Raw genomic sequence first — 19903 nt, 5'->3', positions numbered from 1 at the left:
CATTACTAAGTACACTGCCTATTGTGTTTTAGCTGAGTAGAATAAATAGGATATAAATTTTAAAGCTTTGTTTTATAACACGATCAGAAGAGGACATTATTAACACTGAAAGGAAAGTAGTTTTGAGTGCTAAAAAGATTCAAGATATCTATATTTTGATATGTTCACGGGAAACAAAGAAATGAAGATGTGTTTTCTTTCAAAGACTCGATCTATTTTGAAATGGTTATGACATAAGCGTCTGTCTCATCTAAACTTTAAGACAATCTCAAAGTTGTGAAATGATGAGCTTGTTAGAGGAATTCTGAAAATAAAGTTTGTTATAAACAAAGTTTGTTAATCTTGTGAAAAGGAAAGCAACACAAAACCTCTTTTAGATCAAAACAATGTTCTTCCATCAATTCTCATCTCCCCCAACCTCACATGGATTTGTTTGGACCAATTCATGTTCAAAGCCCAAAGCCTTGCAGGAAAAAAGATACTCATCGGTTATAGTTGATGAATTCTCAAGTTTTACTTACATGAGTTATGTTTCTAAGAAACAAAGAGGACACATCTGATGAAATTATTTCATTCATAAAACATATTGAGTTGTCTCTAGACAACAAGTGATGCATCTTAGGAGTGATAATGACAGCGAATTCAAGAATTTCACTTTAGAATCTTTTTGTGTTGATAAAGATATCATACAAAATTTGTCAGCTATGAGAACCCCAAAACAGGAACTAAAAATAGCAACAAAACCCTGTTCAGCATATATCCAACAAAAACCAAATATCATAAACTGATCCTTTCTCCATGAATCCCAATACAACCAGTCAACATTATTACCAACATTACATTTCATTTAACAAGGAAACATTATTTATGCTAACACAGCATTGCAGATACTATGGTTTTGTAAGGGCTACTTTCTACATAATTTGCATAAGTTTAGGTCTAGAGCTTAGAGGTTATGCTTTTGGGGTCATCAAAAGTAATCATCACCTTCCCAATTACTTTTCTGTCCTTAATATCCGAAAATGCAAGGTTCGCCTGCAACAAGTTTTTCATGTTAATTGCAATGTTTCTCTATGGCAAAACCAAAGTTAAATCCTATGGATGGTCTTAATTAGAACGAAAAGTAATGTTATTCTAGTATATTAGTGAAGGGTATATTAGACATTTGAGCAATAATCAAAATTGAACTCTTGTTACCTCTTGGAGTTTGTATGAATTAGAAATGTAGATGGTAATTAAGCCTCTTGCCAACCAAGATAGCAGCTCCTTTAAAGAGTCTTCAAGTACACTTGGATGATGCACCTTATAGCTCCCCCAATAGAGTCCATGAATTGTCCAATTCTGAAAGAAAAAATAATACAAAATTTCATTTTGTATGTCTTTCATTTAATACCAAAAAGTTAATAAAGTTGTTTACCTTAACAAGAGCAATATTAGCAGGAATAACAGGGACTTCACCACTTGCAAACCCTATTACCAAAATTTGTGCTCCCCAATTCAACAACTTCATGCTTTCTTTCATAAGCTTGCCTCCAACAGGATCATACACAACATCAACCCCTTTAAGCTTTTTGGTTTTCAAGAACGACTTTACACTTTCAATAACACCTCCTTTGCTCAAGTCAACAACATGATCCACACCCATTGACTTCAAGAACTCTACTTTCTCAGTTCCTCTGAGATTTCAAACAAAAGCATTTTCACAATTGATGTAAAACTAAAAGCAGTATAGCGAATTACACACCTAGCAACAGCAATGACAATGGCACCACAGACTTTTCCTATTTGAACAGCTGCAAGACCAACACCTCCAGCTGCACCAAGAACTAGCAACACCTACAAATCATTGAAAATTTTTCGAGTTTTCACATGATTATTTGTAAATCAGATGCTTAGTATGATCAATGGTAACATAAATCAAAAAGAAAATGCTTTTTTTTTTAAGAAATTGACGATATAAGCTGATAGTGAATGAATACCTGACCAGACTTGAGATTGGCCCTATGAACCAATGCCACATGAGATGTACCGTACGCAACTGGAAGTGCGCCGGCAGCCACCAGATCACATCCATCAGGAACTCCAAACCTTCAATTGAGGGAAATGTTTAGTGAAAAATTCAGCGCATAATCAAGCTTCATATCCAGAAAAATGAAACGATTACTCACAAATCCTTCTCTTCGGCAACGATAAACTGGGCGAAAGAACCGACACCGGCGAAGGAACAAACAGGATCGCCGACTTTGAACTTGGTGACTTTAGGACCGATGGATTCGACAACACCGGAGTAATCGGATCCAGGAACGAAAGGCAAGGCGAATTTTTCTTGATACTTACCGAGGACCTGAAGGTAGTTGGCATAATTCAAGCTGGTGGACTTGATTCGAACTCTGATTGAAGTTGGAGAAGTGAGTTTGGGAATAGGGTGAGATGTTGAGACAGTGAGAGCGGTGTTTTCCGATGAATCCGGTTGGGTTGTTGGGTCACCGAGCTTCCTGCATAACAAAGCTTCCATTTCTTTCGATATAGTCAAAAGGAAACCACAGGGTCAGGATGAGGAGATGGAGGAGAAAAATGAAAATGTAAGTTTATCGAGTCGGAATGAAAGAAAAATAAAAATAAAAAATTTTGTTTTCCTTTTTTGATCAATTTGAAATTGGCGGATGAATTTTTTCTTAAAAAAATGCAAGAACATGTTTTTCTCTTTTAATATTTTTTAATCATATTTTTTTACTTCTTTAAAACAACTGGATTCATGTGCTTGCAAAGTTGATTTGAAATATGATTATTGTTGTATAATTTACACTAGACTATAACCCGTGTTAAACGCGGGAAACGTATAAAAAAACATACAAATGTCTACAGATATTACATAATAATTATTAAAAAAAAGTTATGGTTATTGGTATTCTTAAAATGTGTAGATGATACATTGAAATCGATAAATATCTTTAATCATTGAAGAATATCTTTGTACACAACATTTTTTTGTTTTATTAGTTGAACGACATTCTTCGTCACATATAAATACCTTCAAAATCATAGATAATTACATTAGTGTAATTTGAACAACGATTGACAGGTAAAATATTAGGGACAAAATTTTTAGCTTTTTTTTTCTTCAAGAAGATGAATTGTCACCTGAATTCATCACTTTGTTTTAGTGTTAATATTGCTTATAAAAGTTATATATATATATATATATATATATATATATATATATATATATATATATATATATATATATATTGTAACGTCGTGACTTTTAGCATACATCATATTTCAAGTAACTTAAGCTAGCATCTCGTATACATCAAGTACATGAAATGTAAGCAACATAGCAACTAGGTCATATCATGGCATTAGCACAAAGCGTATTTTAGCATCACAAATATCATATCATCATCAAGCACAAGTAATGACATGGTCATCCTAAAGTGAATCAAATCACCATCTACGGATTGCACGTTTCAATAATGAAACCTTAGTGAGTTAAAACTATGAACTCACATTTAGCCTTGATGAAATCTTCCTTCTTTTCCAAGTCTTGGACTTACTTGAAGTTCTCAAGGCTCCACCTAAACACCACACATAACATTCAATTAACAAATAAAGTATATGTTTCAAAAATACAACTTTATTCTAACTTTTATATTAATTTTTTATATTTTCCCTGCCCGATCCCCATTTAGTGTTTTAAGCATAAAACCTAATCTACAGCTCCATTTGGGATGACATCGGAGATTCTGGAAACTAGATTCGATTTCCTAGAACTTCATGAGAGATGAGCATCTTCCAATTCTGCCCGGATTAGCAGCTATAGCTCTCGCAAGATGGGGAAAAGTTGTTGTGCAAAAATTCTAACATTCACCAAAAATCACTATGTGATTCAAGACTTTAGGTAAATGATTATAGTTGCTCAACTTTACACACAAGATGAATGAATGGTAGTATTAAGACATCAATTATGTACTTTTATGAGAATATCAAACAGATGACACAAAAACATTGAGAGTAGAATGCCTAAACATATAGACGAACGTTTAAAACAAAGTTCAAGATTTTGACCCGTAACAGCCACCTGTTCAAAGCCATTTTAACACCACCAAGGACTGCAAATTATACAATATTTTTGTATATTCCAGTAGTTTATACTTTTAGCTTTTCAGAAAGTACTTTTAAAAGTCCAAACGATTTTTCTACAATTTTATATGATTTTTACAAAACAGTCTATCCGTACAGCTAATTTCCGACCCGTCAGTGAAAAAGTCGATTTTCACCTAAATTGGAGGCAACAACAGGTCTTGGAAAAATTCATGGACAAACTAGACTCAAAACGAAAACTTTGAGAGTTTACGGATCACTGATACGAGTTCTGATGATTTTTCTACATTTTTTTCAAAACAGGGGCAGAATGAGAATCTTTCAGAATTTCCCAGCAATGCATTCTAAGGACTTTTTGACCACTTAACCTATTAAGTCATAACCAAAAACACCCATAAAGATAAAAATTGAGTTCTTAACGGTAGAAACTTGTCAAGAAACATTAATAGCAATTTTATCTCACACCAAGCTTCAAATTAATAATCAACAAAGAAAACAAGGTGTCCAAAACATGGAGTAATACATGAACATGAACTAAGAATTCTTGAGGGTGTTCATAACCACGTTTTGACAGCAATAAACCATCAAAATACACCCAATAGAATTAGAATTAAACATATGAACTTTCAAAGGTTTCTTGGAAGAAGAAGATGTTGGAACTTTGCTCTATAAAATTACAATATGGGACTTATCCCACATTGGTGGAAGAGGAAACCTTTTCCCACCTTATAAGGCTTGTCCCACTCATTTATTTAAATGGACCAAGTAATGGGTTAAGCAAATTGGGTTTGGGTTGTGGTGTTGGACTAGTCTAATTGGGCTAGTAGTAGGCTTGGATTATTAAATATTAATGGTCAAAGATAGGGCCTTGGGCTCTTCTTGACTAAATAATATTTTTTAATATATAATCCGAAATTAATTATTCCTTAATTAATCTTTTTATTAATTCAGTGAAAAATAAATTCTGTTAAATAAAGGATTAACTGCAGACAGTTTTTGGCAGTTAATTTCGGTTGGTGGTTTACAACCACCATTAACAGCCTATAAATGAAAGGATCTGGACAGAATTTGAGGGCCAATAAACACACAAACTTTCTCTCAAAAAATCGTCTATCTTTCCAAAGGGATCATGATGAATTTCGACAGATTCAAGATCTGTTCTTGAATTGGATTGTTGTATCCTCAAGACAGACCCATCCCAGAGAAATTTCTGTCTTAGGACACTGCTAAAGCAGACCTCAATCTCTACAATTTCGTGGTTATATTTCTGTGTAATCATCAAACAAGTATGTTTTCTGTAAATTTGATTCTTGTATATTGAATATATCTGAATTTAGTTTATTTTATTTCATTACTTTGTTGATTGTGTACTTCTGTAATAACAGAAGATGAGAGTGTAATCATCAATTAGGAAGGGAATTAACAACAACAATCTTCAATTGACGAAGAGTTTGATATATGAACACAAGGAAAGAGATTAGAAGAGAATTTTGTTTACCACAATTAGCCAAGAATCGCAGCCATCTTCCCTCTAGGATCGATCAAGCAAATCCTTCTCTCTTCTTCCTCCTTGCTCGGCTCGACTTTTCTTCCCCTCCAAGCCGCTCACGTTTTTTTTTTCTTTTCTTCTTGGCCTTCAACCGACGACGCACACAATGAAGGAAGTAGTGATCGTTTTTTTCTTCTTCTTATGTATTCACTGACACAAGGATAAGGATCGACCCTTCTCTGTAGGTTACTCCAAATTTTTGCCATCTAGTCCCCTTAATTCTTCATATTGTACCCCTTTTACACTAACCCTAGTATTATTGACAAATTAGATTTCTATAAATGACACCTTAGCCCCTCAACTCATAATAAACCCTAAAATTAATTATTTTTATCCTAATAATTCCATAAATCAAATTAATTTACACATTTTTTGTGATAAATTCTTTTTGATATTAAATAATACTATTTTTAGTTAATTTATTCCCTTTTAACCTCATAAAACTAAAATATTTTGCATAAATAGTTCTTTGAGTAACAGAACAACTAACGTCGTTTAAGATATGATTTTTGGGTCGTTATATATATATATATATATATATATATATATATATATATATATATATATATACACACACACACACACAGACATATTGGTAAGTTTTATTATTTTATATAAGGAAAGTAATAATTATAATGTGGGAATATTATCTAAAAAAATAATTCCTTGAAATATTTTTGGAGGGAAAAAATCAGGATCATTAAAAAAATTTATATAAGGCAAATACAAATTTAGAATTAGTGAACTTATGGATGAAATTATTGACGAAAATTATTTTGGAGGGAATTGTATTTTGTAAGGTATAATATTATGACAAGATTCGAAATATGTATATTTGTTGTGTAAATTTATAAATTTTATAATTACTATATAAAGATAAAAACAAAATAGGTTGGTATGTTATATAATAAAAAATTAATCACATTATTTTAGTGCTAATGTTGCTTATAAAATCGAAATATATATGTGTATGTGTGTGTGTGTGTGTGTGTGTGTATATATATATATATATATATATATATATGGCTAGGTTAAAGTGGTTTTTATATTTATTGTGTGCTACAACGCACCAATAGGAATTTAGTAAAATTATATTATTATTTAATTAAATAATGATAGATATTAAATTGTTTCCATAATTGTATTGATATTAAATGATGTCTATAATTATAATTTTCTCTTTATGGAAATTAATTAAATTCGTCATTAATGTCAGCAATAACATTCTTTCAGAATGAATTCGTATCTAGGTTTTATGTCAGCAATAACATTATTTCAGGACTCACTCACTTAAAATACAATAAAATTGTATAGAATATGAAGAATGAGGGTGTATTCTAGTAGAATATACTCTCGTTCTGCTAGAATACACTCTTATTATTTTATATATGAATTCATTCTGAAAGAATATTATTATTGACATTAATGACGAATTAAATTAGTTTTCATAAAAAAGAATTATAAATATGGATATCATTTAATATACATTTAATGTTTACTTAATTCTTATTGGAGCATTGTAGCACACAATAGATGTGAGAAACATTTGAACCTACCTATATATATATATATATATACATATATATATATATATATATATATATATATACTGGTAAGTTTTATTATTTTTTATGAAGAAAGTAATAACTATAATGAGAGAACATTATCTAAAAATAAATGCATTAAATATTTTTGGAGAGAAAAAATCACGATCATAAAAAAAACATATATGGAAAATACAAATTCAAATTAGGTGGAATTATGAATCAAATTAATGACGATTAAATAGGTAGGTTACGATTGAATCCGATTTTGGAAAGTTTGAATTTGATAAAGGAAACTGAGTTATTAAAATAAAATCTTTTATGGATATAAGGGAAATACATTTAAATTTGATAAAGGAACGCATAAGAAATAAATGTTTGAAATATTTTTGAAGTGAAAAAATCAAGATCATTAACAAAATTTATATAGGGGAAATACAAATTAAATTGAGTGAAATTATATATGAAATTAATGACGATTAAATTGGTAGGTTAGGATCGGAATCCGATTTTGGAATGTTTGAATTTGATAAAGGAAATACGTAAGTCGTCAAAATATATAAAAAAAAATGCATATAAAGCTATAAAAAGTCGACACAGTAAAAAAAATCAACCTAAATAAATAAGAATCATTTTGACACATGTCTTTTTCTCATTCATTTTGTCACATGTCAAATTTTGGTATTTTTGATTTAACTTTTTTTCACTTGTACTTTTTTACAAATCCTACTTAATAAATGAAGGTTTTTTTTTGCCACTTGTCAAATTCTCAAGAGTTTTGCCACATGTAATTTTGTGAGAGTTTTAGAATTATTATTTTCCACTTGTTATTTTTTGAGAATTTCCATTTTTTAAAATAAAATTTCAAATAAGGAAAGAAAATCATTCTATTAATTTGATAATAAAGTCTCATAAATGTTCTAAAATAGATTTAATTTTTTTTATAAATGTTTGAAAAGATTACATTATGATATGTAAAAGTATTATTTTATAAAATATTTAATGTTTAAATATTGATATTAAATTTTTATTTTTAATAAACTCGTGTAATACACGGGTCTCACAACTAGTCTCCTAATATCTTATAATTCTATTTTTATAATTTTTCATAACTATGATATTTTCAAGATTGACTGTGTTAAATAATAAACATTGTTCACTAATTTCAACCAAAAAGGATTTCTCATGACCTTGGTTTAAAAAAGCGCGCATCAGGCGTGATGTGCACCGAAGCGTAGCGAGGCGCAGCTAAAAACGCTTCAGTATGTTGTTGCGATGCGAAGTCCATGTTGCGAGGTGATGCGTGCACATCCAAGTGCATCACGCTTCTATGCATCCTGGACAGACCCGATTTATTCTATATATATATATATATATATATATATATATATATATATATATATATATATATATATATATAATCCAATTAAAAAAGCCCATGCATTGTTTAATTAAACTAATCGGCCCTACTCCTATGTACCCTAGATTATGAGATAACGTGTAGTCGTGTACAATACTCCTAACCCATACCCATGCGTACGTTCTTCTTCTCTCTCTCTTCTCTCTTGCGACTGAATCTTCTTCTTCTGTCTTTCTTTATCACTGATTTGATCGACATCTTCTTAGGGTCTACTAGTTTCATTTTGCACTATTATTAGACTATTAGTTATTTAGTTATTAATATTTGCTATTATGCAGTATGCATTACTTTTAGGGTCTGTTAGTTTCATTTTGCATTACTATTACTCTATTAGACTATTAGTTATTTAGTTATCAATATTTGCTACTATGCACTACTATTTATATATATTTATGGTGTTTTAGTATACTGGTAATCATGCATAACACATTCTGTTTCACTAATGACTACTTGTGTGCCTCATCTACGTGATGCACGCGCATTCGCATTGCGCATCGCGCATCGCACTTCGGGACCCTTATCGCATCAGAGTGTATCTCGCTTTTTAAAACCAAGCTCATGACCGAGATATGACTTTTCAAGGACATGGAAAAATTAGGGAAAAATGTTGAAATAAAAGCTTTGACTTTTTAAATAATAAAACGCATACGCACATTGCTATTAACTAAATATGTTAAAAACAAAATAGAAATTACAATGCACTTTGTATTCACTGAACATAATGACAACAACTCAAAAGAAATTTAGAATTTTAGAATTTTCAATTCAAAACATCATAAAAAAAATTATCTCAACTGTGTATGTATCATGAACTGAAAGTGTTTTGTAAATAATTCATAACAGAGGTTTATTTAAAATAAACTCATGAATTTTTAATAGTAAACATTCTATATTGAAATTATGTGACTCGATTCACTGATATTTGTCACGACGGAAAAAGCGTTAAGCCTAACACATGGTGTGAGTAGTGTAATCACCAACTCACTAGGTTATATCGATTATTAGTTATTAGTATGACGTATCAGGTTCCCTACTGTAACGCCCGCAGATCCGGGCTAGTCAATTTAGGGACAATGCGCATCAAAAATGAGTTTTTGATGGAAGATTATTTAGAAGGATTAATCTCAACCAAGTCATAATATATGTTACAAGAGTTTTGTACATATAAAGAACGCCGAAATCCGAGTTATATTGAAAAAGTTATGACGTGTCGAAGTTTCGCGACGGAACCGACACGACACCGGGAAGCATAAACAGTGAATTTACGATAGAGCGATATTTACCCTTAGCGATATAAACAAAAGTCGTAGTGTTCATTAAACTGAGAGCGTCCATAAAAAGAACGCCCAAATCTGACTTCGTATGAGGAAGTTATGATTTTTCGAAGTTTCGGCTTAGTAGTGTATAGCCCGGAATTCGAATATTAGATCGAGCGGTTTCTAGCTGACACAACCTAAACGAGAATCGAAGATCTTGTTAATAGTAGCGTAACGATAAAAAGACAGACGAAAACGGACGTCGGATGAAGGAGTTATGAATTTTTAATGGACCAATGTCCCGGCCTGTTAAAAATATAACTTTTATAATATAGTCAAAATTAGCCAACGGAGTCTAAACGAAAGTTGTATAGTATGTTCCCACCTACACGTGGATATAAAGAACGTTGAAAACGGAGCTTATATGCGAGAGTTACGAATTTTTAAAGTTTAGACTCGGATTTGCGAAACCTGGTGCGAGAATGATGACGTGGCCGAATCACAGCCGTCCAATGCTGATCACAAGGCTCGCTTCGGATGGAGACACGTCGCCTTCGCATACGCCCAGCGTCCGAGCTCGGGTACGCGCTGCGTACAGTTGCCCTCTGCGGTTCCGAGACGTCCACGATGAACCACCCCCTTCGCACCATGTGTTATACGACTGAACCCTTACGCCCAAAGTAGGTCCGAAGTACGCCCAGCGTACTCCGAGGACTCGCGGCTATATAAGGGGGCCGAGGCAGCCTTCATTTCCACACCATTTCAACATTTTCTTTCTTTCTCTAGGTTCTCTCTCTAGCCCTAAACCCCCTAAACCCTAGGAACCCCCTAGCACCCGAAGGAAGCCCCGAGGCTCCCGGAGTCCCGAGTAAAAAGGGGTCTTTCGGTTCGGAAACGCTGCTCCAAGTGAAGCCTGATTTTATATAAAACTCATTGTAAGTGAGCTAAGCTTACACTATTTTTAATATAGCTTCTATTTAATTATAGTAATGTTATTATGACCTTAAAATAATTATTTGGGCTATTATTATGAATTATATAAGAGTGTTGCTTAACGCTTATATAATAGTAATAATGGCTAGACTATTAATTAGTCTCGGTGAATATTGAACTAAACCCTAGTGGTAATGATACTAGATTTTGTTGAAGGAAATTGCTTTAAGAGTAACGAAGCGCTGTCCGAGTACCGAGTCACCACCTTAACAAGTGAGTGCATAGTTACTTTCATCTTACACATAGATATGAAGTATTTAATATAAATTACATGCTATGTGTGCATATTATCTAAGTACTTGTTGTATATGTTGGATGAACGATTTTATACACGTTTTAAATTATTTAAACTATATATGTATTTTATATCTACAAATATGTTGGGTAAAACATGGGTAGATGAAATATGAGTTGGATGATGAGGTGAGAAGGTGAAATAGACCATGAGTTGAGGGTGAGAGGTGGACGATGTGAGAAGCCTACTTCCCAAATGATGGCCCCGTCATCCAGTAGAGTATGGATCACAACCACGGACTATTCTAGACAGTCAAATGGAACACTAGCAGGCTCACAACCTGTAGGTGTTGTGAACGATGTGTTCACCCGGTGTACTCTAAACCTTAGCGATCATGCAGACTTGATGCCTAAACCTTGGCGATCATGCAGACTTGATGCCAAAACCCTGGCGACTATGCAGACTTGGTGCCTGTTGTGTAAACCAAGGAAACGATGGACTTCGTGCCGATTCCTTAGGATGATCCTTAGGAATGAAAGAACGAGGAATAGCTGGTTCTTAGGGTAGATCCTTAAGAGTAAAGAAGATATTGGGGATATGTAATTGGGTTGATTGTTTGATTGTTTAAACATAATAATTATATTATTGTGGGTTGAAAACCCTATGTACTCACCAGGTTTCCCAACCTGACCCACTTTGTTTATTTATATCACAGGTGTTGATATGAAGTCACATTACACTGAGAGATTAAGGAGATATAGATCACTAGTGTAAATGAATGTAAGTTCTGTTTATGCTTATGTTCCTGTATTGACGATGACATCCCAAACGTTTTAAAATGAATAAAATACGTTTCTTCGGAAATGCTTTGATAACGTATTTATCGTGTTTTTCTAGGAAAAAATTCCTCAACATTTTTATTAAAAGAGGTACTTTGATTTTCATAAAGCATAAATAAAATCGATCTTTTCTGGCCGTGAAAATGGGGATGTCACACCTAGAGATGGCAAAAAAACCCATACCCGATGGGTACCTGAAACCCTAACCCGAGTTGACCCGGTAAATCCCCGAGTTGACCGGGGACGGGTATGGGGATGGATATTACCGGAATGCAAAAAGCGGGGATGGGTATGGGGATGGTTCTACATGTCGAGTACCCATACCCGTACCCGGAACCGGCCCCGATGGGTACCCGATATATATATATATATATATATATATATATATATATATATATATATAGTATTATTTTTGCTTTTTTTTTAATAATGGATAACCAAAACTTTAGTAGACAAAGTAAGGTTTTTTAACAATCAAATGTATAATTTTGGAAAGAATTTTTATGTTTTTTTTGCAAATAAAATGGTTTAATTTTTAAGCTTGAATGTTATTGTTCGTTTTTTAAGACATTCAGTGATTATAGTGCTCTATATGAATTGTATTAATTTTTGTTTTGTTGGTTAATATACAATTATGATTTATTTTTCATAAAAGTTCAAAACTTTGTAATGGGTAAAAATCCCCGATTACCCATTGGGGATCCCCGATCCCCACTGGGGATGAGGATGGGAATAGATTTTTAATCCCCGATGGGGATGGGGTCGGGTATGGGGATGGGGATTCGGGTATGGGGATGGGGAACACGAAACCCGGTATACCCGTACCCATTGTCATCCCTAGTCACACCTACCACTTCGCATGCCTCACGAGTGGTTTCCTCTGTTCTCTGTCCTATTCTTGGGGGTAATGATTTTTTATCTCTTGGTATATCTATGATGTCCTTGATCTTATTAGGCAAGTTGAATCTCGGTTATTTCATGCTTTGAGTTTTGACATCGATCTCCATTACTTCATAATGGAGAGTTTGAATCTGAAAGTTTGAGCGAGCTTCTCACATCTGCTCTTGATAGGTTAAAGGTCCTTGATGATTTCTCTATTTCTTTGATCATCGTCTGTTTCTTTCTTGGAATTCTCCTTATGAATCTCTTTTTGATCTTCCTTGGTTACTTTGTTGACCGATGTAGTGGAGTGGTTATATATAACTATGTTGTTCGTGCGAGATTAGGGATGTTTAAAGAATCTATGAGACTAATTACACTATTTCTAGTAACAATTATTAAATTGTGATCCTCACTGGGTCCTTCTATAATCACCTAGTGTATGCAAATTATATATAACTCGGATCTAATAGACATTTGAATACGTGATACTACTCTAAATCCACATCCAAATAAGGAAAAGGGAGTAAAGCGAAACCACACATTCTAAGTCTATAAGATCTTTATTATATATAACCTTTGGAAGTATACACTCAACAATTATAGACCTATCAGTAAGGGTCTTTAAATTTTCACATAAGTTATTTGTAGTTATCCAAAATACCCCTATAGTATTTTTGTATTGTGTTTACTTCTTAAGTTTCTTGTTACGGTACCCTTTTAGACTTGTTATTGAATAGCATCCTAAAATACTCCTATAGTATTTTACTTTATGTTTCGTTCTATAGATTCTTTGTATATAGGGTTTGGTAAGTTTTAGGCTCGTCGCAACACCACTATCACTCCCAAACACATGTTCATCATATCTCAAATAAATATAGTTGATCATGCTATATTTACCCCAGATATGATTACATAACTGCTCAGGTTTGACTGTTGTGTCCAACATCTAAATACTTTTATTTTGTTCTACTTGTGATACTTGTTCTAGTATATATTTATGTATTTATGTATACTTCTTGATAATATTGTTATATTTATAAGTATACTTTTAGTTAGAGCACTACGGCCCCATTGTATTTATAGTTGTATATCTTTTATAGGCTGATATACTTAGTTCACTATAAACAATGCTCTGATACCAATCTATCACACCCCCAAACCTGAATGGCGGAAACATTCGGGGGCGGAGGACGTCATGTACAGTATCACAACAAATGTAAAATAGTAATCAAAGCAACAAAAAACATTGTATTGATAATAAAGTGTTTACATTGTATACATAACATAGATTGATGGATTTCAAAAGTAGATAACAAAACAAAGACTTGAAGCTACTGTGCTCCGTCTTCTCGAAACTTGTACGAGTACTTGTTTACTAGTTTCCTGAGAATACAAGTGATGTGGAAAGTGTATCAACATTTAAGTTGGTGAGCTCATAAGTATGTTGTTTTAGAAAGTGAGTTCTTTGATCCTTGAAAGTATTTGTGTATTACTACAGAAAGTCCTATATTTTCTTAATAATATGAGATGTAGCCTTATACCTTAATACCAACTTTGTATGTTTCTTGCGCTTAAAGAGTGATGTGTGATGATTTGAATTTGCATACAAAAAGTGCCCAATACTAATTCCTACCATGATAACTTAGTGCATACGAGTTATATATAATCAAAGATCGAACGGACAATCGAATGGGTGGATCTGCCCTAAGCCCACAACCAAACAATGATAGGAAATGAGGAGGAAATCGCACATCCCACTGTCTATCGAATCTTCATTGTATATAACCCAAACATATCCACTAGGTGATCACATCAATATGTAAACTTATTGTATATGTTTTCCAGAAAATCTGATATTTTCAATAAAATGAGATATGATTTGTTGTGTCTGAAATGAATGTACTAGATCCGGGAAATCCTACATTTTCCCTAAGAACGAGTTTGTAAAATTGTTTACTTGTAAAGTGATAGTGTTTAACCCGAAAAATCCTATATTTTCCTGAAAGCTGAGATGTAGTCTAAAGACTCCGAGACCATAAGTGTAAGTAAATATGTCATACTTAGTTTGATAACTTGTAGTTTTATTATCAATTAAAACTAGTTGAAGATGTATTTATCCTGAGTTCTGAATGTGTTCATGATAATACCCTATCATGATTACTTAGTTCCAAGAAGTTATATATAACTAAAATCTGAACCTGCAGTCGATTGGGTGATTCTGACCTAAATCCACAACCAAAAAAGGACAGGAAATGAGGCGGAAGTCACACATTCCACTGTCTACTGGATAAAATTCATATATAACCCTGATGTAAATACAAAGTAATCATATAGTTATTATTCCTTGAGCTTGATTGAGTTGTGTATTACTACGTGCATGAGCCATTGTTTCCGCGTGCGAGTTCTTATAACCATACTAATATGACCGATATCCATATAGTTAATGACATTTGTCACCCCAGAACTTCCGTTCCAACTGCAACTAACAATCAGGGCGCGAGATTGTCAGTCCCGTATAGATCTATACACAAACTCACGCTCACTCTCCAGGAGACTCTGGCTATAATTGGGGGACTTTCGTTTAAGACTAAACAAAGTCGTTGTCTCACATATGATTTGATAACAACGAGTTCACGAGTAATATGTTGAAAAACCTTTTAGTAAATAAAAATAACATCCTTGGTTCGATAGTTATAAATCACATGTGATTGATTATATAATGAAAAGTATAGCAAAAGGTTGATGTTTTCACCCGATTTTAGTCGTGTGATTACTTTTATTCCCCCTAAAAGTGTTTAAAAATCATTTAAAAAACATTTAAAGTGTGTTTGTAGGGGTATTAACTCACTTGGTAAAAGTGACGGTTTGAAGAAGACAATGTTTAACTCGGGCAGCACTTCGACTGGAAAGAAACAAGTTTCTCGGAAACTTCGGGACTTGCATCGTGTGTTAGAGGTGTTACCGAGGCTTCGGGGTAGTCTCGGGATGCTTGACACGGATATAGGGTGGGAATTTAGGGTTCACGTTGTGACCTTGGTCCTACTCAGGTCATGGCGTTCGTCATCAACCAGTTGCTCTGGAAGGTGTCACATCTTTGAGTTCACGTCGTGAACCCTATGTTCACGTCGTGAACTCTGACACAGTGTCGAAATTTGTGCCCCGAACTTCAGAAATTCGTATATTACGCATACAAGCTTCGTTTTTTACATTCTTTATATCCACGCGTAGGTGAGATTATGATCTACAACTTTCGTTTAGACTTCGTGGCTAATTTTGAATTTACTTTGAATATTATATTTTTAACAGGCCGGGACTGGAAAAGTCCGTTAAAAATCCATAACTTCTTCATCCGACGCTCATTTTCATCTGTCTTTGTACCGTTGTACTTTTATTGACGAGATCTTTGATTCTCGTTTAGGTTGCGTTGACTAAAAGTCGCTTGATCGCTATTTCGAGTTTGTACCTGTCTACTGCTATATCCGAAACTCAGAAAAAATCATAACTTCCTCATGCGAAGTCAAATTTGGACGTTCTTTTTTATATATGTTTACGGTTTAATGGTATCTACGACTTTCATTTAGATACCTAAGGCTAAAAAGTATTTTATTGAAATTTCGCGTTTTACGATTTACAACGTTTTACAGGATTTGTCGCAGATATTTGATTGGTCATAACTTCTTCGTTATAACTCGGATTTTAGTGTTCTTTATATTTTCGAAAACCTTGATACGATTTCTACCACTTTATTCAACCCAAATAAGATTTTAGAAAAGTTAAATTTTGACCTAAATTTGACTGGTGTTACATTATATTTACTTGAAATATCGGGCTGTTACAAACATGATGCTGCAAAAAGCCTGAAGAAAACATAATGTACGAACAGAAGCACATGATTTATACATAACTTTCAACAATGATTATGGAAAGGATATCAAATTTTGAATTCTTTGATCGTTTGAAATTGAGCAACGATATTGCGTAATCTTGTAGATACGTTTCATATAATAGATGTGAATTGAAAGAATATACGAAATGTGTACGTGAGATTGGCCTTATGTATTAAGAACAACAAAAGAATATATTTTAAATATAATATATTTTTATAAAACGGCTAACACACTCACTACTCTAGTACTAAATCTATGTATTTTGTCTCCAGCGAGACTTGAACCTTTAACTTTTGATTGAGGGACATATTTCCATTAACTTCTGATACCACTACACTATAAGCTTTTTAGTATATTTAAAAGACTTAGATAATCGTTTCAATAATATTATGTGTAAAATCCAAAGATACATTAATACCCTTAAAAAATATAGTAGAAAAGGAGTTATTTTTATAAGACAATGGCTCCATACAAATTACTAGAAAGGATCAATGGACCACAAAGACTGACATCAACATTTAAGCCCAACCAGCAAACTCGACTGTGAAAATATTGGTATGTCAAGTTGTCAACTTTGTAACCTTATCTTCCCGATTCTGATAGCTTTTACCTTATGTAGCCATATGACCCGTTCTATATCTTGATGTTTTCATTGATCATATTTTTAAAAGGATAAAATTAAGGGAAAATACCGGCAATAGTTAAAAAATGGGGGGTATTTTCAAAATATAAACACGAAAAATTGGATTTCCGGATATAGACATGCATTCCGTGGAGGTAGTTTCGCGGAGCTCCGCGGAATCTACTGTAGCTCCGCGGAATGGCAAAACCGTAAATAAATCATTGTATTAAAAAAAAACCCTCAAGATCTATTCTGCGGAGGTAGCTCCGAGGAATGGATCTTCAGTTTTTTTTTTTTTTTTTTTTTTTTTTTTTTTTTTTTTCACATCGATTCTTCGGGATTTATATTAATTCCACAACTAATTATTTTTAAAAAAAGATTATGATAGTATGATAATCTTTTCTTGAAAATAATTAGTTGGAGAATAAATATAAACCCCGAAGAATCGATGTGGAAAAAAAATGAAGATCCATTCCTCGGAGCTACCTCCGCGGAATGAGTTCATTCTTCGGAGGTAGCTCCGCGGAATGGTTCTTGAGTTTTTGTTTTTTTTAAAATACACTTATTTATTTACGATTTTGTCATTCCGCGGATATACAGTAGATTCCACGGAGCTACCTCCGCAGAATGCATCCTTATATCCAGAAATGTTCATTTTTGTGTTTATATTTTGAAAATACCTCTATTTTTTTTTTACTATTACAAGTATTTTCCCTAAAATTAAATATAAAATATATATATTGGTTTTTAGCAAAATTGCATACGAACCTTTACTTAAAAGTCAAAACAAAAGCTTGAATCTTTGAAGGCACACCCTCAACCATATCCCACTGGTCACTTGATTCTATCCTGGTTAAATGCAATTTTTTTAAAACTTGGGTTCCAAAAGTGAAAAAACGAAAATTTGGTCTAGCCTGTTCCTTCAAACCCGGATTTCAACAGAATTGCACAATTTCCCCAATCGAGTTCTTTAAGAACTCATCAAATTACTCTATTAGGACATGCAATATGATGTTAACCGCATTCATGTATATATATAAACACGAATCTGAGATTTTTTTAGTAAATACGTCCGATTGATTACATGAAGAGGATAACATGATGGAAATACTATTCGTTAGAAAGGAGGATCAGTTGATATTGTGAAACCGGTAGGAAGATCAAACCCTGAAACGAAATCGTCCCCAAAAATGACTGCACCAGCTGCCAACGCTCCTGCACCCAACCCCATCCCAAAACCAGGTCCAACCCTTGGTCCAGGTCTTGCTCCCGATGACGATGGCATATTGATGTAACTTGCTGGTAAGTTATCTATAGACGATTGTGGCATATAGCCAGCATTATAAGGCTGCGACGGCGGCAGGGGCGGTTGTTGTTGTTGTTGGTGGTGGTAGCTTGGTCCTAACGAGGGCATACGCGGTGGTTGAAGGTTGAATCCTCCCGCTGAAGGATAATTCGGCGGTGGTGGTTGGTGGTAGCTTGGTCCTGGCGGCAACTGGGTCTGCAGATGGTTTTCCCCGATTCGCGATGGCAAGTTCACGCCATCGTCACGAACCCTAAGCTTGATCCCCACCTCATCGCCTGCGCAAATCGATGATCATAATTAAATTCCCAAAATACCCTCAACATATTGACGTAATTTACAAACTTACCTTCATAGTTACTACCCCCATCAGTCTCTTGTGAAATTCGAATCGAAACATCAACAAATCCTTGCGGTTTATTCGAATTCCTCTTCCTCAATTGAAAACTTCCGACTTCTTCAACACGTCTCAATTCATCAGAATTGTTCTTATGCTTATCGAGAAACTCTTTCAACCCAACACTTGCAGTCCCTTGAAGTTTTTCTTTCAGAAACACAGGATCTCTGCTATAAACTTCAACATTCAGGGCCAAATCTTCGAATCTTGAATCCGAGTGATCAATCAACGCAGAAAACTTGGTTTTCCATGTGGGATTTGCATTCCCGGAAGCATCTACTTTGGTGCAGTACTTGTTGTCGGGATCAATCCACCCAACTGCAAACCATTGGAGCTTCCATAGTGATGAAGTTCTTGTGAGTCCCCTAGCAGAAATCAAGCATATTTCTACCCAAATTTTTCCCATGTTCCGAGTCTTTGAGATGAGGAGGCAAGTGAAATTTGATTGTTTCCGTCTAAAAGATGGATTAAAGTAAAGCTACTTTGCCCCATTTTAGACGGCTACTTTACTTTAATGTCAAGAAAGTCTTGGGATTGGTCTTTTTTGTGTCGGAAGAATCAGAAAAAGCATCACCAATGCATTTACAGAAGACAGGAATATGTTCAAGAGTCAAAAAGGTTTACAGGGAGGGACCTATTTTTCAACATTTACATTTAATTTGTATGACAACCAATAGTGTTCTTGTCACAGTTTTTCTTGAACACGTGGGCCTTGTTTCTTTTTGTTGAACATGATCACTTATCTTAGTTTTATTATACTTTAGACAAAACTTCAAAAATGGTCCCTGTGGTTTTCAAAAATATCAAGTTTAGTCCCTAAGTTCAAAAAATCTCACGGATCGTCCCTGTGGTTTCAAAACTTTTAATATTTG

The 19903-nt window shown here is 33.8% G+C and overlaps 2 protein-coding genes across 2 annotated transcripts; both read right to left on the bottom strand.

Moving 5' to 3' along the window:
• Positions 1–757: 757 nt before the first annotated feature.
• LOC145069712 (uncharacterized) lies at positions 758–2605 on the bottom strand. The gene is made up of 6 exons (XM_079016661.1): positions 2169–2605; positions 1980–2088; positions 1745–1836; positions 1418–1676; positions 1198–1341; positions 758–1035 (listed from the first exon to the last, which is right to left on the bottom strand). The coding sequence occupies exons 1-6, from the start codon at positions 2513–2515 to the stop codon at positions 940–942; spliced, it is 1047 nt and encodes a 348-aa protein (XP_078872787.1). The 5' UTR covers positions 2516–2605; the 3' UTR covers positions 758–939.
• Positions 2606–18364: 15759 nt separating this feature from the next.
• On the bottom strand, positions 18365–19615 carry LOC145070268 (Calcium-dependent lipid-binding (CaLB domain) family protein). Its single transcript, XM_079017202.1, has 2 exons — positions 18984–19615; positions 18365–18912 (listed from the first exon to the last, which is right to left on the bottom strand). Exons 1-2 carry the CDS (start codon positions 19435–19437, stop codon positions 18449–18451), a joined length of 918 nt encoding a protein of 305 aa, XP_078873328.1. The 5' UTR covers positions 19438–19615; the 3' UTR covers positions 18365–18448.
• Between the last annotated feature and the right edge of the window lie 288 nt (positions 19616–19903).

The sequence above is a fragment of the Lactuca serriola genome, chromosome 8 (assembly GCF_051521515.1).
Source record: "Lactuca serriola cultivar US96UC23 chromosome 8, Lser_US96UC23_V15, whole genome shotgun sequence".
Lineage (NCBI taxonomy): Eukaryota > Viridiplantae > Streptophyta > Magnoliopsida > Asterales > Asteraceae > Lactuca > Lactuca serriola.
The sequence above is the reverse complement of the archived record's forward strand: the minus strand, read 5'-3'. Positions and strand labels throughout refer to the sequence as shown.